The sequence below is a fragment of the Silurus meridionalis genome, chromosome 13 (assembly GCF_014805685.1).
Source record: "Silurus meridionalis isolate SWU-2019-XX chromosome 13, ASM1480568v1, whole genome shotgun sequence".
NCBI lineage: Eukaryota > Metazoa > Chordata > Actinopteri > Siluriformes > Siluridae > Silurus > Silurus meridionalis.
The window spans coordinates 16,393,589-16,414,932 of NC_060896.1; the positions used below are offsets into that span (position 1 = coordinate 16,393,589).

The 21,344-nt window shown below is 36.5% G+C and overlaps 1 protein-coding gene across 6 annotated transcripts in view; it reads left to right on the forward strand.

Moving 5' to 3' along the window:
- blm (BLM RecQ like helicase) overlaps positions 1-19,751 on the forward strand; it is a 38,979-nt gene extending 19,228 nt beyond the window's left edge. For 5 of the 6 annotated variants that reach the window (XM_046864490.1, XM_046864493.1, XM_046864492.1 and 2 more), the window contains 17 exons: positions 3,817-3,937; positions 4,045-4,664; positions 4,771-4,977; positions 5,201-5,319; positions 5,432-5,545; positions 5,738-5,836; positions 6,019-6,167; positions 6,708-6,814; positions 6,912-7,072; positions 8,548-8,743; positions 14,428-14,618; positions 14,874-15,018; positions 15,093-15,292; positions 15,534-15,729; positions 17,086-17,208; positions 18,941-19,103; positions 19,408-19,749. In XM_046864490.1, coding sequence (XP_046720446.1) covers positions 3,817-3,937; positions 4,045-4,664; positions 4,771-4,977; positions 5,201-5,319; positions 5,432-5,545; positions 5,738-5,836; positions 6,019-6,167; positions 6,708-6,814; positions 6,912-7,072; positions 8,548-8,743; positions 14,428-14,618; positions 14,874-15,018; positions 15,093-15,292; positions 15,534-15,729; positions 17,086-17,208; positions 18,941-19,103; positions 19,408-19,561 — 3,065 coding nt within the window. In that variant the 3' untranslated portion in view covers positions 19,562-19,749. Of the gene's footprint in view, positions 1-3,816; positions 3,938-4,044; positions 4,665-4,770; positions 4,978-5,200; positions 5,320-5,431; positions 5,546-5,737; positions 5,837-6,018; positions 6,168-6,707; positions 6,815-6,911; positions 7,073-8,547; positions 8,744-14,427; positions 14,619-14,873; positions 15,019-15,092; positions 15,293-15,533; positions 15,730-17,085; positions 17,209-18,940; positions 19,104-19,407 lie in introns of all 6 variants that reach the window. The other variant, XM_046864491.1, reaches the window with a different exon arrangement.
- The last annotated feature ends 1,593 nt before the right edge of the window (positions 19,752-21,344 follow it).

Here is a 21,344-nt window from a genome sequence, read left to right on the forward strand (position 1 = left end):
AGGTTATATAAATGTTTATGGATAATTGAAACTGCTGATGATTCAGGGGGACTTGTGAGGAGAAAGCAGGTTAATTTTGTTGACACATATTTTGGAAAGATTGAGTCCAAAATTCTTAAGTAAGCCTTGAGTTGAAATGGCTATTTTATTGGAAGCTTCTAGTTACTAGTTAAAATAGAAATTATAGTTTATTTATTTATTTATTTATTTTCCCCCTTTGCTTTTTCCTTATTCTTTGACTATCTATTTTATAAAAAAGATTTTGTATTGCTTTAATCCAGTCGAACCCAGTTATCTCGACCTCGGTTAACTCGCCAAACCTTTTAAGTTGACGTTTTTGAAGTGGAACCGGCAAATTCTCTCTGTCCTAGCATTTTCTCATCGGTTATGTCGATTCTTTTATGTCGCCGAACCCTAATATCTCGAGCACAAAAGAGGGCCAAATTTGCCATGTGCAATGTTAGTTATCGATGCCACTTCACCATATCGCTACCGTATTTTCGCGTATATAATACTTATACAAAGTTTTACGTACCCCTCATCCAGGGTGCGTCTTATATTAGTGGGCGTGATTTTCAGGCACAGTGCCGTGCAGCCGCAGAAGAACTTGCGGAAGTGGCGGAAAAATCAAGCCTTACAGATGCTATCTTGGAACAGGAGGCACAGGAGTTACTGTCCAGGAATTCCGAAATTACATAGAAATCGACAAAGACGTTGTTACTGATGGCGTGATCACCGATGAAGACATTGTATCAAGTGTGCAGACAGCACAGGCAAGCACATCTGCACAAACCATTTTAGACGTGGTAACCATAGTAACCGCGTGTAGGATACTTTTCAGAGCTGTGTCGGAGTAAAATGACTCGCGAATTTAATTTTGACACTGGTTAGCTTTTTGTAAAAACGAACTACGTTTTTTGTGATTTTTGTGAGCGATTTTTGTGTTTGCAATGTTGGAGAATATAATAAAGGTTTGTATTGTATACTGGTAAATCTCTGCTTTTAGTTGGTGCACATATGCCTTTTGTTAGCAAACATGTATGTAAATTTTTATAGCATGCCGATCGCTACATCAAACAAATCGCGGCAGCGCTGTTGTGTAAAAGAAAAACTCCAAAAACATGTGCATGTACATTCTCATTTATTAACGCACATCATGTAAATCAAAAAAATTTCAAGCACGTTAATATATTGCCGTCATATTGGTTTTCGTTTATCTCGAGCATCGGTTATCTTGACGCTTTTTGGCAACCCCCCTAGGCCGGCGACATAACCAGGTTCAACTGTAATATAATTTGAAATCATTTGATTTGGCAGGATTGTGGATGAATCACTATTGACCTAAAAGGCTTTGTAAATAATAATTATTTTTGTGTTTGAGGTGGCTTTGAGAGAATTAGTTTTTTTGCCAACAAATACAAATGTGATATAAAATGCTTTCAATCTTCTATGTGTGTGGGTGTGACTGCAGGCATGTTGCACATGTAATGGGTTTTTGCAAAACATCAGTCAAGGAGTATGACCATCAGTTTAGTGGGGAAGCAACACTGTTCTCTGTTTTACTTAAGTTCTTTTGTTAGAGCCAAAAGTGCTACAGTGATACTTATTTATGCACAAACCTTTATTCCATTCATTTACTGTCCAATTGTGTCCAAGTGTTTTTGCCTCTTACAAACTTTTATCAGGCGCTGTAGTACATGCCAATTGGAATTTCAGAACACCAACTTGAATATGCTAGCAACATTTAAATGAGGTAATATTGCATTGTTACCTTTACAAATTTAACTGATAGTAACCAATTTGAAGCAACTGACAATTATTTTTTCATATAAAGTGCATCTGGAAGATAATTACTTTTACTTTTTTTTTACATTTTATGTTACAGCCTTATTACAAAATTGATTAAACTTTCTTTCGGCTTCTCCCATTAGGGGTCGCCACAGCGAATCATCCGCATGTTTGATTTGGCACGTTTTTAAGCTGGATCCCCTTTCTAACGCAACCCTCCCCATTTATCCGGGCTTAGGACCGGCACTAAGAGTGGCTGGGGTTGGTTCCCTGACCGGGGATCGAGACCGGGCCGCAGCGGTGAGAGCGCCGCATCCTAACCACTAGACTACCAGGGACTATTACAAAATTGATTAATTTTATAATTTTCCTCAGGATTCTACAAACAATACCCAATAATGACAATGTGAAAGAAGTTTATTTGAAATCTTTGCAAATTTATAACAACTAAATAATGCATGGCACACCTATTTTGTGCGGTTTCTCCCATTTTTCTTTGCAGAACATCTCAAGCTCCATCAGGTTAAATAGGAAACATTGGTGCACAGACTTTTTCAGATCTATCCAGAAATGTTCAATCGGGTTCAAGTCTGGGCTCTGGCTTGGCCACTCAAAGACATTCACAGAGTTGTCCCGTAGCCACTCCTTAGAGTTGTTGTCCTGTTGGAAGATGAACAGTCACCCCAGTCTGAGGTCCAGAGCAGTCTGGATCAGGTTTTCAAGGATGTATCTGTACATTGCTGCATTCATCATTCCTTCGATCCTGACTAGTCTCTACACGCATCCCCACAGCATGATTCTGCCACCACCATGCTTGTAGCGATAGTGTTGGCCAGGTGATGAGCGGTGCCTGGTTCTCTAGGTGGGCTGTCATGGGCTTTTCACTGAGGAGTGGCTACCGTCTGGCCACTCTACCAAACAGGCCTGATTGGTGGAATGCTGCAGAGATGGTTGTTGTTCTGGAAGGTTATCTTCTCTTCACAGAGAAGCTGGAGCTGTTTCAGAGTGACTATAGGGTTCTTAGTCACATCCCTGACTAAGGCTTCTCCCATGATCGCTCAGTTTGGGCGGACAGTTCTAGGAAGAGTCCAGGTGGTTCCAAACTTCGTCCATTTACAGGTGAAGGAGCCCACTATGCTTATTGTGACCTTCAATGCTGCAGAAATTTTTCTGTACCCATTTCCAGATCTGTGCCTCGATACAATTCTGTCTCAGAGATTTAAAGACAATTCTTTGGACTTCATGGCTTGGTTTGTGCTCTGACATGCACTGTTAATTGTGGGACCTTGTATAGACAAGCTTTTTCAAATCATGTCTAATCAACTGAATTTACCACAGGTTAAGTGTAGTCAAGTTGTAGGCTGATCAGTTCAAACAAACTTCTTTCATGTTGTCATTATAGGGTATTGTTTATAAAAATTTGAGGAAAATAATTAATTTAATCCATTTTGGATTAAGGCTGTAAAATAAAGTGTGGAAAAAGTAAAGCGCTGTGAATACTTTCCGGATGCACTGTACCTGCTGTGTGGGTCTGGCTTACAAGATTTTGTGAATATGGGCGGCAACCAGATATGACTATTAAAAATATTTTGTTTTGTGTACGCAATGCTGCATTTCGCGCATTTTACATTATTTTTAAAGCTGTGTTTTATAAAATGAAAGAGTGCAGCACCACATTATAACAGTATATATAGTCAGTGCTTTCTTAATCTCTTATTTTACTAAGAGGTCAGGTCATGATGCATCAGTCTTCTCTTGGTGACACATCTTGATACATGATAAATGTTTGCAGGTCATAATTCTCCAAACTTCGTTGCACAGTGAAGTGCAAAACAGTAGGTCTTCAGCATTTGCATGAATGAGTCAGTTAAACAAAAAGAGCAGTGTGATGAAAGACTAATGCAATAATATTGAATCAAAATTCATCAATGAACTTTAACCTTCTACATTAGTTTATACTCTTAATTTTCTTTATATGCATGTACACAGTGCCAATATCTTTGTGACTAAATCTTTTGATCTGTTTAGTGGTTGATGATACTCTCTTCAGTGTCATGAAGTCTATTTGTTGTCTGGTTGACACAATCCCTGAACAGGAGCTTATATCTCTTACTTGTGGCACAGAATTGCTTTTACTGAGAGCTCACAGGTAAGATCAAGCACTAGTTTTAAAGCTAGCAGCCTTATATAACCTATACAAATCAATGTGATTGAACACAGTTTGTAATCGCACCAAATATGTGATGGTTTCCCTAGGAAGAGGATTATTGCTGATGCAGCATTGTTGGAAAAGCAGCAGTCAAACAACAGAACCAACACTCATTTCGAATCACTTCCCAAAACAAGTTCAGCTGTCACAAACAAAGGCGACATTTCTTCTACACCCATTAAATTCTGTAAATCCAATGCTTCTGCTTTGTCCCTGGATTACAACAAAAGTATAATTAAGGATTCAGACTGCATTAATAATGATCTGCTTAAAGGGGACACCCGCAGTCTAAATCCTTCCACAGCACAGGCTCTGATTCAACACACAGAAATAATCTCTGGGCTGAACAATGGAAATGGAAACACTTTTAAGAATACTGTGGTGGCACAGAGAAAGAATGTGGACAGCAAAGCATTAGTTGGTGGGTCTGGCTTAGAAGATTACAAAGAACCAGATGACATGGGTTACTTCTGCACAGGTGATTTTGACATTGATGACTTCAGTGAAAATGATATACCTGATTATTGTGAGAAACCTGCAGCTTTATCTCTGCTATTGAGTTCCAATGAACTACCACAGCCATTTTGTGAAGGAGGACTCTCCTGTGATCAAAAGAATGTTGCCACCGTTGCTGCTGTTAAAAAGTCTACTAAACTAGGTTTCCCTGGTATGTAATGATAAGCTTAACATATTTTATTAACACCAATAGACACTTTTTGTTACATTATACTTTGTTATATTTATTAATCTGCTTACTCGGTTCTAATTGTCAGTAGTCAGTAAAATTCAACGCGTCTCTGAAGAGGTTACATCCAGAAATCCTGCCCATGACCGCTTCCGGGGCTTCAACTTTCCCCATTCCCCGGAGATGATGAAGATTTTTCATAAGAAGTTTGGTCTTCATCAGTTCAGATTCAATCAACTTGAAGCCATCAATGCTACTCTGCTGAGAGAGGACACATTTGTCCTAATGCCTACAGGTTTGCATCTTACTGTGAGCTGGTAGTATCATGTAATGAGAGACATAAGACACTGCTCAGACATAGCTGTCTTTGCTAAATTGTGCCCCTGGCAGAATTTTTTTTTTTAAATAAGAAAACAACATAGATGTGACTAATGTACTGTAAATTACATCTTAGCATGCATAGCCTTTAAACAGGTACTAATTTCTTACTTATTTCACAATAAAATCTCATTTTTCAGGAGGGGGTAAAAGCCTTTGCTATCAGCTGCCTGCCTGTGTCTCTGCCGGAGTGACTGTGGTAATATCGCCACTTCGTTCCCTTATAGTGGATCAAGTCCAGAAGCTTACAACTTTAGATGTAAACTTCTCTTTTATTATGCCTACTAATAAATACAACATTGCCCATAGTTTAATATGTGTTGTGATTGCAGAAGACCTTTATTTTATTTTGTTTTATTTTATTTTTTTAGGTCCCTGCCATTAGCTTGTCTGGGGAAAAAAGTGACCATGAAGCTGGGCGAATCTACATGCAGCTTTCTAAAAATGATCCAGTTATCAAACTGCTGTATGCCACTCCTGAAAAGGTTAAAAAAGTGTACTTATACCAAAATTGTTAGATACTACAAACAAAAGAATTTAGTAGAGACCAGATTGTACTTATCTTGTGTTACTAGTCTTAGTCATTACATGCTGCTTTTGAACACATTGAAGCATATTTCTTTTACTCTTATTTTATGCTTCAACTTGTCTGCATATGTTTGCATGCATGCCCTAAGATTTGTGCAAGTGGGAGGATGGTCAGTGCTCTGCAGAATCTGTATGAGCGAGGCTTACTTGCTCGCTTTGTCATCGATGAGGCACACTGTGTGAGCCAGGTAGGCAAGATGCACAGTTCACTTTCTTTTTCATGTTTTGGTTTGTTTTTTTATTTTGTGTATTTGCTTCACGTTATTTTAAATGTGTTTATGCTTATAAAGCAACATTGCCTAATACAATTTTTTGCGCTCTAAGCTTTATGGTTAATGATAGTGTTCATGTTTAATACTATGCTGTTTAGTGGGGACATGACTTCAGGCCAGATTATAAGCGGATGCATGAACTGCGGCAGAAGTTCCCCAAAGTTCCTATTATGGCATTGACTGCCACAGCCACACCTCGGGTCCAGAAAGACATCCTTAACCAGTTGGCTATGACTCGACCACAAATGTGAGTATTTTTTTTTTAACACTAGAAATTGGCATATAGTACCTTTTTAAGGAAATTGTGATGTAGCCCAAATTCTAATTGTTTACTTTAACAGGAAATGCTTGTAATAAATTTGTTTTTGCTGTAGACCACTCACACCTGAAAAGCAATAATATTAACTCATTAGGACCAGATTTTTAGTGGGTTGTATTTTTTTTTTGTGAACCTAGATGTTTTGTAACTTAGTCATATGATCATGCTCCATTCACACTGTGGAATTTTTCTTTTTTATTTATTTTTATAAAACATCCTTATGCTTGATCAGGGACTTTGAGTACCATCATGACAAATCTGGTTTGGTAGTAGAATATAAAAAGAAAACAAGGCAATAATTTATTAGAAATAATAGTAGACAGAGACAGTGCTTGGTAGAGCAGTAGGGCTGTAGTCAAGTTTTAAAGGTAGCACCTGATTCAAACAGCCAGCTTGGAGTAATTTTAACACAGTGTATGCACATAGAGACTTGATTTATCTCAGTCATAATGTTTTCTCTTATCCTAGTTTTTCAATGAGCTTTAACAGGCAAAATCTAAAGTATTCTTTGTTACCTAAAAAACCCAAGAAAGTTGAAGAGGACTGCATTAACTGGATAAAAAAACACCATCCATGTGAGTGTTAATCATTTAAAGCATAGTAGTCAAGTAACATGACTTTTTCAATGTATTTATCTTGTACCACTAATCAAGGTGACTTCTTTACACACAGATGACTCAGGAATTGTGTACTGTCTCTCACGGAATGACTGTGACTGCATGGCAGAGTCTCTTCAAAGGGCTGGTATTGCAGCACTATCATACCATGCTGGGATAAATGACAGTGACCGAGAGTATGTGCAAAACAAATGGATCAACCAGGATGGATGCCAGGTAATAGGCTTTACTCTCCAAATTTCTTCCACAATGTTACTTACCATTTCTGAAATACTATAATTTTTTTATTATTTGTTGGGGTTAGAGATTGAGACTAAAGACACAGTTACCTCTATTTAAGGCTTTTGCCCACTGAGCTAGTGCTTCCTATTATCATTATGAAGATGATCAATTAAAATGTGATAATTTTATCAAAAATATCGATCATTACGGAAGCGCATTGCATTCACACATAGGGAAAAAAAAATCACAGAAAGGATCTCATAATTATAACCTAATATCTCAATTATGACTTACTATCTCATAATTATGACTTAGTATTACATTATTATTATTTATTAGTATTACATTAATATTAATTATGACTTAATATCTCATAATTATGAGATCCTGATCTCATAATTATGACTTAGTATCCCGATCCCATAATTATGACTTAGTATCTCATAATTATGAGAAGTTGGGGCAGTCTGTGGGGGAGCAGTCTGTGGGGAGCATTTTAGCGCATGACATCTAATCTGACGTAGCTACTGCACATTTCTTCACTGACCTGCCCCTCCTGCTAATTAATTTACTTACGGTAAGTCTTGCTTCAGTTTATAGATACGGGGCATTAACTATTATTATTTTAATTGTTATTATATTTTAACATTGACTACTAATATGTTACACGTTCTGACTGTCCACTTGATAAAACAAACTCTTATCAAGTGGACAGTTAGAACGTGTAACACATATTAGTAGTCAATGTTAAAATATTATGATTTAGCATAACTAAATTAATTAGCAGGAGGGGCAGGTCATTGAGGAAATGTCCAGTAGCTTATTAAACTAATATACAGTCATCAAGCTAAACCATATGATAGCTGTACATCTCCATGGTTGCGCAATGAGGTGCTTCCGAGCAAAAAATGCAGTAAGATTTGAGATAGTATGTCATAATAGTAAGAGATAGTGAGATAGTAAGTCATATGAGATAGTATGAGATAGTAAGTCATAATTATGAGATAGTAAGTCATGTGAGATCCTTTCTGTAATTTTTTCTTTTTGTGAATGCAATGCGCTTTCATAGATAATCAATATATTATTAACATAGAAATGGCTAACTAACCAGGTTATGCTAGTATACAAATAAACTCATTAAATACTGTTGTTCTTTACATTTTCTCATGCCCAAGTGCTGCATAATAATGGAGCTGCATAATTCGTTAGGATGTGTAACGATCCTAACTGCAATTATATGCTTATATATCTATAATGTTTTGTCTTTGTACTCCCACTTTCTGGAGGTGGCATACGCATATTTCAGATCCATTTTTGTGTACACAAATTGTTTATTGACATGCAAATTACATCTTACATGTCTAATGTAAGTCTAAAGTACCTAGTATCTAGTAAGCAGACATGCAAATCTAGTGAATGCAGTATAAACTCCTTTAATTATTTGATTTATTAATATTTATCCTGTCTAGGTCATATGTGCTACAGTAGCATTTGGAATGGGCATTGACAAGCCTGATGTGCGTTATGTGATCCATGCCAGCCTGCCCAAGTCAATGGAAGGCTACTACCAAGAATCTGGCAGAGCTGGCCGGGATGGCGAAATCTCCCACTGCATTCTCTTCTATTCTTACACAGATGTCATTCGCATTAAAAGATTAATAGCCAGTATGTACCCCCACATTCCAGACAGTTGAACTCATCTTTTTGTTAATTAAGTTTTATTTTTCTACTTAAAGTATGTCAAGCATATCGATGGGGCCTTGTGTCTACACAACCTTTTTTATGTATGGAAAATGTGATTTAACTGGGTGTCAGGATTGTTGGGTCCAATAGCCTAGTTATAATATTTAAGAAGCTGCTCATCTCCTGGGACTTTCACACCGCCTCCAGAGCAGTGGTCCCCAACCCCAGGGCCGACCCCAGGGCCTTCTTAAAGGGGCCCCGGCTGCCAACAGATAATACATTACCGCTAAATTCAAACCCCCAAGCGAGCAAAATGAACAAAAAACAACACAGTTGATTTACGTTTATAATTGTATTCAGAAAATACCAGTTTTTATGCCGGTCGTATCATTTTATTTAGTTGTATTTATCCGGCACACCTTAAAGGCCGGTCCGTGAAAATATTGTCTTACATTAAACCAGTCCGTGGCGCAAAAAAGTTTGGGGACCACTGGGCTAGAGTTTAAACTTAATCTTGTGAAAAACAAAAAACGTACAATTCTCTGAGTGTAAACAGCTTCTGAGAGGAGAATGATCAGACTAGTTTAATAAGCTGGTTTGGCAGGAAGACAATGATAACTCAAATAACAGGAATTTAATGCTACAGTAGCTGTGCCCACTGTAACTTTGCTGTAAGATGTTTGTTCTTGGATGAGTATTTGTTATTCTAGTCTTCGTGTCAGCTTGAAGAAAACAAACAAACAAAAAGTCTTATACAAGTAGAATTTTGCATGCTCTAATGTGTGTGCATACATGCATAACATTTATGACCACCAGCCCTTTTGCTGCCAAAACAGTCATGACCCGTTGAGCATAAACAGCATTAACTTCTTCAGCAATTTGAGCTACAGTAGCTCGTTTGTTGGATTGGACCACGCGGGCCAGCCTTCACTCCCCAAGTGCATCAATGTGCCTTGGCCTACCATGGCAATGTTCCTGGTTCACCACTGTTCCTCCTTGGACCACTTTCTATAGACACTGACCACTGCAGACTGGGAATACCCCATAAGAGCTGCAATTTTGGTGATTCTCTGACCCAGTCGTCTAGCCATCACAATTTGCCCTTGTCAAACTCGCTCAAATCCTCATGCATGCCCATTTTTCCTGCTTCTAACACATCATCATTGGGGTTCACTTGCTGCATAATATATTCCAAACAGTAACAGGTGATGAAGAGAGAGATCAGAGATGAGTGTTATTCATGTCACAGGTCACAACATTTTGGAGGGGAAAAAAGCAAATTTGACAATGTCACACAAAACTTCAAAAATGGGCTGGACAAAATGGGCCTTTCAAAATTGTGGATAAGTAAGATTGTTTCAAGCATGTGATGCTCCTTTAAACTCACCTGGGGCAAGTAACAGGTGTGGGCAAGCAGATAAAAGGGAGAGAAGTTCACTTAGTCTTTGCATTGTTTGTGCCACACTAAGCATGGACAACAGAAAGAGCAGAAGAGAACTGTGAGGACTTGAGAACCAAAATTGTGGAAAATATCAACAATCTCAAGGTTACAAGTCCATTTCCAGAGATTTAGATTTGCTTTCTAGATTTGCCTTTTTGCCTTTAGGGAGCATCAGTGTCAGCGCGAACTATCCATCGACATTTAAATGAAATGAAAAACGCTATGGCAGGAGACCCAGGAGGACCCCACTGCTGACACCGAGACATAAAAAAGCAAAACTACAGTTTGCCTAAATATACTTAAGTAAGCCAAAATCCTTCTGGGTTAACATCTTGTGGACAGATGAGACCAAGATAGAAAGAGCTTTTTGGTAAAGCACATCATTCTACTGTTTACTGAAAGAAAAAGAAAAAAACACAGTACCTACAGTCAAATATGGTGGAGGTTTAAATATGTTTTGGGGTTGTTTTGCTGCATCTGGCACTGGGTGCCTTGAGTGTGTGCAAGGGATCATGAAATCTGAGGGTTACTGAAGGATTTTGGGGCGCAGTGTAGGGCCCAGTGTCAGAAAGCTGGGTTTGCGTCCGAGATCTTGGGTCTTCCAGCAGGACAATGACCCCAAACATACTTCAAAATAGCACCCAGAAATGGATGGCAACAAAGCGCTGGAGAGTTCTGAAGTGGCCAGCAATGAGTCCAGATCTAAATCCCATTGAACACCTGTGGAGAGATCTTAAAATTGTTGTTGGGAAAAGGCCAATATTCCAATATGAGAGACATGGAGCAGTTTGCAAAGGAAGAGTGGTTCAAAATTCTGGGTGAGAGGTGTAAGAAACTTATTGATGGTTATAGGCAGCGACTGATTTCAGTTATTTTTTTCCAAAGGGTGTGACACCAAATATTAAGTTAAGGGTGTCAATAATTTTGTCCAGCCCATTTTTTTGTGTGACATTGTCAAATTAGCTTTTTTTTCCCTCCCTTTTTTTTGTTCCAATACACAGAAAGGAAATAAACATGTGTATAGCAAAACATGTGTTAATGCAATACTTTTCTGTGAGAAATATTTTATTTTCTGAAAAAATGTCAGGGGTGCCAACAATTTTGACCATGACTGTGTATGTGTGTGTTTTATTTATATATATATATATATATATATATATATATATATATATATATATATATATATATATATATATAGTGAGGAAAATAAGTATTTGAACACCCTGCTATTTTGCAAGTTCTCCCACTTAGAAATCATGGAGGGGTCTGAAATTGTCATCGTAGGTGCATGTCCACTGTGAGAGACATAATCTAAAAAAAAAATTCAGAAATCACAATGTATGATTTTTTTTAACTATTTATTTGTATAATACAGCTGCAAATAAGTATTTGAACACCTGAGAAAGTCAATGTTAATATTTGGTACAGTAGCCTATGTTTGCAATTACAGAGGTCAAACGTTTCCTGTAGTTTTTCACCAGGTTTGCACACACTGCAGGAGGGGTTTTGGTCCACTCCTCCACACAGATCTTCTCTAGATCAGTCAGGTTTCTGGCCAGTCGCTGAGAAACATGGAGTTTGAGCTCCGTCCAAAGATTCTCTGTTGGGTTTAGGTCTGGAGACTGGCTAGGCCACGCCAGAACCTTGATATGCTTCTTACAGAGCCACTCCTTGGTTATCCTGGCTGTGTGCTTCGGGTCATCTTCAATGCTCTAACTGAGGGAAGGAGGTTGTTCCCCAAAATCTCGCAATACATGGCCCCGGTCATCCTCTCCTTAATACAGTGCAGTCGCCCTGTCCCATGTGCAGAAAAACACCCCCAAAGCATGATGCTACCACCCCCATTCTTCACAGTAGGGATGGTGTTCTTGGGATGGTACTCATCATTCTTCTTCCTCCAAACACATTTAGTGGAATTATGACCCAAAAGTTCTATTTTAGTCTCATCTGACCACATGACTTTCTCCCATGACTTCTCTGGATCATCCAAATGGTCATTGGATTTCTCACCTTCCTTAGGATCATTGAGACCCCACGAGGTGAGATCTTGCATGGAGCCCCAGTCCGAGGGAGATTGACAGTCATGTTTAGCTTCTTCCATTTTCTAATGATTGCTCCAAACAGTGGACCTTTTTTTTTTACCAAGCTGCTTGGCAATTTCCCCGTAGCCCTTTCCAGGCTTGTGGAGGTGTACAATTTTGTCTCTAGTGTCTTTGGACAGCTCTTTGGTCTTGGCCATGTTAGTAGTTGGATTCTTACTGATTGTATGGGGTGGACAGGTGTCTTTATGCAGCTAATGACCTCAAACAGGTGCATCTAATTTAGGATAATAAATGTAGTGAGGTGGACATCTTAAAGGCAGACTAACAGGTCTTTGAGGGTCAGAATTCTAGCTAATAGACAGGTGTTCAAATACTTATTTGCAGCTGTATCATACAAATAAATAGTTAAAAATCATATATTGTGATTTCTGGATTTTTTTTTTTATTTCTATTATGTCTCTCACAGTGGACATGCACCTACGATGACAATTTCAGACCCCTCCATGATTTCTAAGTGGGAGAACTTGCAAAATAGCAGGGTGTTCAAATACTTATTTTCCTCACTGTATGTATGTATATATGTGTATGTATGTGTGTGTATGTATATATATATATATATATATATATATATATATATATATATATATATATATATTAGAAATGTGTACGGGTAAACAAACTTCGCGGTTCTGTATATACCTCGGATTTTAAGTCGGGGGAAGAAATTATGACATTTCTAGTCGTTTTTTTTTATTAACACAGTTTATTTTTGAACATTTTAGATTTTTAAAACAATTTTAAATAAAATGCCTGCTTGGTTAAATAATATGTAAAATAATATTTTATTATAATTTTATACAACTTATAAAATACAATATAATTAATAAAATGACTGCAATACACTTTTGATTATATCGATTAAATTAAGTAATTGATTAAATAAACTAACAATAATTTATTGATCTATCTAGTGCTGCAACAACTAATTGATGATGAAATTCATTGTCAATATATGCTGTTATCGATTGGTTGGGCTGCTCAAGTTACAGGTTAACGTGACTGTTAGCTAACACAGACGTGTGAAATGGCGCAAAGTACAGGTTAATCTGCAGCAGATAAAAGTGTGCATCCAATTTCATCCAAGGCATGGGAGCATTTTATATTAAACTAAAGAAAGACTGTAACTTGCAAGCTATGCAAAGAAGAGCTTGTGTGGCATGGAACTACCACATTGATGCACAAGCATGTGAAAAGAAAACACAGGTGTCACGAATGAAAGCAAAACATTAGCATGGTAAGGAAAAGCTGTCTTATTACCATGTAAAAATAGTACAGTTTATTAAAGTGCTATTGTGTAAACAGTTTACTAACTTCGGGAAAGTTGCACTATTCTGTTCTGTCATGACTCTGTCAAACACTAAATCTAAAAGCAGCAAATAACTGAAGCAGTAAATTATTACATTTTCAGTCACTGTTGTAGTTTTCAGCAAATATGCATTTGTACACCAATGCATATTTTTTCTTTTTTTTTTTTAAGCTTGTTAGCTTGCTGCATTTCTCCATTCTATTCTCTTTTTATCGCATTTGTCTACTACAACAGTAACTTCTGTTTTCAAATGTGGTTTACTGCGTTTACTATGTTCAAATGCTTGTTTTGTGTTTGTATATTTAATTTAGACATATAATTTAATTGTTATAAAATATTTTATTAATTATATATTCTAGATGCTTATCTTCACAAATTAACTAAATGTCTGTGTTTTTTAAACAAACATTGTCAAAACAATGTTGTATTATATTTTATATAGATTTTTTTAAGCATAGTTGTTAACTTGCCATTTGCAAAATACAATATAAATGTTGATTTACACAAATTACTTCACCTTTCATATTTAAATGCTTTTTTATTCTTTTCTTACAGAAAGAAACAACCTAGCATGAGAGAATTTGTTTAGAGGAGAAAACCCACATTATTATCAAAAAATTGTTAGTTGCAGTCATAGATTTATCACTTGTAACAGCATTCACTCTTAAATATAATACATCTACACCAAATTACAGAACAGATTCAATAATTTAACTGTGCTGTGGTCTAATTTACCATGTATTTTTTTTTTTACTGGCAGGTAATTTATTATAACCAGTTGTAATTGTAAGGTAATAATTGCTTCATCTCATTTCAGTGGACAAAGAAGGTAACCATCAGTCCAAAGCTACTCACATAAACAACCTGCACAGCATGGTACATTTCTGTGAAAATGTAACAGAATGTAGGAGGGTCCAGCTTCTTGCATACTTTGGAGAGCGCACATTTAATACAGATTTTTGCAAGCAACACGCAGAGGTCATGTGTGACAACTGTGCGCGACCACACGTAAGATCCATATGTCATCTTGCAAGTAGTTTAGTGTTTTACTATATTTTGCACTTCCTTTTTTTTTGTTTCCTGCCTATACTAGTACTGCTGACATTGATAGTCAGAACCTGAAAGGGGGAAAATAATTTATATGGCTTTCTAAATTATTTTGTTCACTTTTCTTAAATATATATTACTAAGTGTGTTGTTGGTATAAAACTGAAGTTGATGTACAGGTACAATTTAAATAATAGGGAAATTCTGCTCTTTTAGCAATACAATGCAAGAAATGTGACCGAGGATGTGAAGAAGATTGTGCGGTTTGTACAGGAAAACTGTCAGAAGGTTGGTGGTAGATGTGCCAGATCTTACCAGCAAAACAGATTAACTCTGAACATGTTGGTCGACATTTTTCTTGGTAAGCGTGTGAACAATCAATGTTTTTAAATTCAGTGAAATTTTATCGATCTTCACCTGAAGAAATCTCCACAGGCTCGAAAAATGCCAGAATCAAATCAGGCATATATGGGATTGGATCATTGTACTCCAAACACAATGCAGAAAGGCTTTTTAAGAAACTAGTGCTGGACCACATTCTCATGGAGGACCTGTACATTACTAATAATGGACAAGCTGTAGCCTATATATCAGTTGGCCTTAAAGCCATAGATGTCCTCAGAGGCATCTTGCAGGTTGGGACTATGTTATACTTCATCCTTTTTTCTTTTCTTTAAAGTAAAACTTAGTAACCACTATTTTTTCTGTGTGTGCACTGCAAGTGAGGCCAGTATTTCTTAATTCACTAAAAATCCTTAATTTAAGCAATATCAAGTTTGTTTCCATGGTCACAATTATATTATACTAATCAGTCCCATGTTTTTTTTTTTTTTTTTTTTTTTTTTAAATATATTTTTAAAAATGTTTTCATTGCAGGTGAATTTCCATGAAACTGAGAGTGCCTCTAGCATTAGAAAGCACAAAGCCAGTGTGACCAGGGCTGTTTCTGAAAGGGATGAAATGGTGAAGAAGTGTCTGAAAGAACTTAATGAGCTGTGCAAAAAGCTTGGAAAAGTGTTTGGTCTCCATTACTATAACATCTTCTCAACAGTCACATTAAAAAAGATTGCTGGTGAGTTTATAAATGAAAAAAAATGAATGCAATACACTTTTTATTATAATTGATTAAATTGAGTAATTAATTAAATTGCCACAAATTAAATCAGTTAAATAAATGAAAATATAAAATAGTTTACATTTTTTTGGACAGCGTTTAGGTAATACAGATATGTTTTACATTTAATATTTAATTTTCTAAAGATTTGATCTACTTAACATGTGCTCAAAGTACAAGGCAGAGACTAAACAAACTTGTATGTTCCTGACTGAGCTTGGATTTGAACTATTTTCCACACGTACAAAATTGAAAAAAGGGTTGTAGTTTTTTTCCTTTTAGCTCTTCTATGTTAGCACTTTAAGAGCTAAAGATATTTATTTAAAATTACTATATTAAGGCAGTGGCATAACCATACCTTAACAAAATTATGTTCTGCCGGCTACTTTAAAAAGCCTGCAATATTGTTTAAAATCCAGTTATTTTAAGGTCCTATATGGCTATATATAGGGTCATATATAGTGCCATGAACTCTGCTGATGCACAGGAGTTAATAAAAGGAATAATTACTAGAAGGTCCTTATATGACCATCTTTATTCTCTATTCTATCAAACAAAAGAAAATCTACATTGACTTATCTAAAGCTGTCTTTAGTGTCTGTGTTTTCTGCAACTATTCTTAAATAGTTTTTAGTTTTCAGCTCTTAAAAGCCGTTCTGCTACTAATTTTACCCAATTGCCACAATATGAGATGATATGAGATGACCTCATCTTTAGAGTAAGAATTTTGAGTTTTCCAAAATGTTTGCCTGTAATGGGTCAAAGTATTAGACAGCAAAGATGGCAAACAGGACATGAGGCTGTTTAAAGCTTAAACTAACATTCTACTGCTAATACTGTGACTCCAAATCTGTCTAATCTTCACCATATTTAACTAATATAATCTTGACAAACTGCTGCGCATTTGTTTATTTAGACTTTTATCTTTTATATTTAGAATATACTACCACTGTCTGTGGTCAAAACATGTAATTAGTAAAACTACAATTTAATACAAATCAAAGTTACGGCTCTGGTTTTCTGTGCTTGATTAGCCAACAATTGTTTAAATTGTTTCATCCTCCAAAAATGCTGTTTGCAGCTTCAATTTTGAATGAAGATTCTAAACTAAAATAGAATATTCTGAAACAATTAACACTTAATTAGACATATTTTGAGATTGATTAATTACAATAAAGCAATATAACAATAAAGCACCTATATTGCTGGTATGTGTCTCTATTTGTATTGCTTCCAGTATCAACAGACAAATTTTAACATCTCTATTAGTTGTCTCCTGCATTGAGTAATTATTTAAATTGATGTGTTGTGCAGAAACTTTGTCTGCAGACCCTCAGGTGCTGTTGCAGATTGATGGTGTGACTGAAGACAAACTGGAGAAGTATGGAGCTAAACTCATTGAGCTGTTGCAGAAATATTCACAATGGCAGCTGTCAGGTAGGTATTTAAAAAAAAGAAAAGAAAAGTTTACCAGATTGCTTATTTAATTGACAGAGTCTAGCAATCTGTTACTGTTTGTTTATCTGCATCTATTTGCTTACATGTATCTTATCTGTATTTATTTGTTTTGTTTCATTTTATTATGGGGCCAAGCACAATGAGAGCCAAATTATTTTCATTGGGATTCTTCTTTTCTTCTGCTTATAGACTATAGACTTATAGACTACTTCTAAATCGGCTACTATTATCTGATCAGGTTGCAATTAACACTTTACAATATTGACCATGATCTATTCTTAAGAATCTAATATATTACTCATCTCTGTTTGTTTTATTGTTCTATGCAATTCTTGAAAACAACAGTTTTACATTAGCCTTGCAGTTTTTGCAAAGTGGTAATAATAAAATAAAATAAAAAATTTGGGATGATTAAAATGCCCGAATAAGCATTTCAATTAGCCGATGTTTACTTGTAGTCCACACGAAAAAAAAAAAGAATTTACCCAAGCTAACCAGTTAAAAAGCTTAAATATTCTTGAATACTGTGTATTGTTACCTGGAAGACCTGTTCTTAGATTTTGTTCCTGAATCCCTTATTTATTCTGAGAAGTTAAACAGCATGTTCATCTTAAAACATATATTTCACTCCTTTCACTTTCACAGATACTCTTTTATCACAAATCACTCCTGCTATTAATCTTCTCCACCCACTCCACCCTGCCTGCACTCTTTTCTTCACTTCTCTAACACACTCTCCAATAATTTGCACAGTAGACCCCATATATTTAAATATTCCAACTTTACATTTCAACTCCTTGCAACTGCACCACTAAACTCTATCTCAATCGGTCGATGACCACTGCAAACAGGAAAAGTCTTGGAGCTGATCCTTGATTTAGTCCCACCTCCACATTGAACCAGTCTGTCATTCCTATTGCTCCTGTCCTCACACAACCATTTCCATTTATCTGGGCTTGGGGCACTGACTTGTAAACCCCTTTTTTTTTTATAAATTAAATTATTTAGAGCAGTACAAAACAAAATGCAATTTTTAAGATTTTATTTTATTATTAACATTTTGCAGATTCTGAAAGGCATATGTTCACCCAAAGTGAACATGTTGAAAAGTTAGAACATCCCTCACCTTTCAGCAACGATTATAGTACTATCTTTCCAAGATATACTATAATCGTTGCTGAAAGGTGTGGGATGTTCTAACTTGTGTGAGATACTGTACATACATACACACATCTTTAAAAGGATTGGAACAGTAGGGCCAAGTGTTTTAATTCTGCTTTACAGTTCAGATGGGTTTATAAAAGGACTTAAAAAGGATTATTGAGACGATGTATTTAGTTTTATTCACATCTTTTTTTTGTTAAACAGCCTAAACATGGCAATTTTGGTGTGAGATTATCCAGATATTTCAGTAAAGAAAAGTATTAAAAAGTAAAATAAATTAGAGTAACACTTAATATTTGGTTGCATTGCAGCAAAAAACTCCAGTCACCAGAATGCTTTTAATATTTTTGTTCACTGAAAATATGGGGTGTTATACAAGATTTGAATACATCTAGATTTAAATTCAAGGAATTAAGGTAGTAAAATGGAATTTTTATTTTGGGTATTTTTATTGGCGGGATTCTGTTGCTTTATATTTGTAAATATGAATACACAGACACAAACATCTAACTGTTCATATGCTGAAATGTTTTCTTTCCCCATGAAGTTGAAGAGAAGACTGAGAGATCTCATTCTATTGATGATAATGATGATGCCAGCATGTCTGCCTACTTCAAGAGCAATGTTCAAGGAGAAAAGAGAAAAAAAACACCTTTATTAAAGAACTCCAAAAAGCGCAAGGGTTGCAACACCCTGAACTCCTTTAAAGGGTCTGTATATATATTTTTTATTTAGAACAGTTTATATATATATACCACTCACACAGCTTGACCGCAGCTATCACAAAGCAAATGATTAACTGATCCCAGTTTTGGATGGATGGATAGATGGATAGATGGATGATTTTATTAATCCAAATGGGGAAATTTACTTTCATTTAAGGTTATTAAATACAAACAAAAGACTTTTAATTACCATAATGCTTTTAATAATTAATTGCTTGAACTATTGTAAGACATCCATTTACAGAATAATATAGAAACTAATGTGTTACATTTCGGTTTAATTTTGCAGTGGAAACTGGTCTTCATCTAAAAGAAGACACATGCGTGTAGATAGAGTCTCTAAACACGCTCCTTCAGCTCTACAAACTGGGAAACCTGGCTTTATGACCCTGCCCATCCCTCTGAGTGCTGAGCAGACATTCCTCAAACCAGTCTTCTCTTAACTGAGACCACATGCAGTTTTTATTCTCCTCTTTGAGTCACACCTATGTATTCTGCTTTTTTGCCTGAATTTTATGTAATATATATTAAGCCCATATTTGTATGTATGTTTTGTTTTTATATTGTATAGTTCAATAAACAGATGTTTTATATTGTTTTTACATTAGTTTTAGAATTTGTCATTTTATTCTGAATAGATCACTTTATTCTATATAGTTATTTATACCAAATTTTGAATGAATATACAGTACAGACCAAAAGTTTGGACACACCTTATTCAAAGAGTTTTCTTTATTTTCATGACCTATGAAAATTGTAGAGTCACACTGAAGGCATCAAAACTATGAATTAACACGTGGAATTATATACATAACAAAAAAGTGTGAAACAACTGAAAATATGTCATATTGTAGGTTCTTCAAAGTAGCCACCTTTTGCTTTGATTACTGCTTTGCACACTCTTGGCATTCTCTTGATGAGCTTCAAGAAGTAGTCACCTGAAATGGTTTTTACTTCACAGGTGTGCCCTGTCAGGTTTAATAAGTGTGATTTCTTGCCTTATAAATGGGGTTGGGACCATCAATTGTGTTGTGCAGAAGTCAGGTGGATACACAGCTGATAGTCCTACTGAATGGACTGTTAGAATTTGTATTATGGCAAGAAAAAAGCAGCTAAGTACAGAAAAACGAGTGGCCATCATTACTTTAAGAAATGAAGGTCAGTCAGTCCGAAAAATTGGGAAAACTTTGAAAGTGTCCCCAAGTGCAGTCACAAAAACCATCAAGCGCTACAAAGAAACTGGCTCACATGCGGACCGCCCCAGGAAAGGAAGACCAAGAGTCACCTCTGCTGCGGAGGATAAGTTCATCCGAGTCACCAGCCTCAGAAATCGCAGGTTAACAGCAGCTCAGATTAGAGACCAGGTCAATGGCACACAGAGTTCTAGCAGCAGACACATCTCTACAACAACTGTTAAGAGGAGACTGTGTGAATCAGGCCTTCATGGTAGAATATCTGCTAGGAAACCACTGCTAAAGAAAGGCAACAAGCAGAAGAGACTTGTTTGGGCTAAAGAACACAAGGAATGGACATTAGACCAGTGGAAATCTGTGCTTTGGTCTGATGAGTCCAAATTTGAGATCTTTGGTTCCAACCACCATGTCTTTGTGCGACGCAGAAAAGGTGAACGGATGGACTCTACATGGTTGGTTCCCACCGTGAAGCATGGAGGAGGAGGTGTGATGTTGTGGGGGTGCTTTGCTGGTGACACTGTTGGGGATTTATTCAAAATTGAAGGCATACTGAACCAGCATGGCTACCACAGCATCTTGCAGCGGCATGCTATTCCATCCGGTTTGCGTTTAGTTGGACCATCATTTATTTTTCAACAGGACAATGACCCCAAACACACCTCCAGGCTGTGTAAGGGCTATTTGACCAAGAAGGAGAGTGATGGGGTGCTGCACCAGATGACCTGGCCTCCACAGTCACCGGACCTGAAACCAATCGAGATGGTTTGGGGTGAGCTGGACCGCAGAGTGAAGGCAAAAGGTGCTAAGCATCTCTGGGAACTCCTTCAAGACTGTTGGAAGACCATTTCAGGTGACTACCTCTTGAAGCTCTTCAAGAGAATGCCAAGAGTGTGCAAAGCAGTAATCAAAGCAAAAGGTGGCTACTTTGAAGAACCTACAATATGACATATTTTCAGTTGTTTCACACTTTTTTGTTATGTATATAATTCCACATGTGTTAATTCATAGTTTTGATGCCTTCAGTGTGAATCTA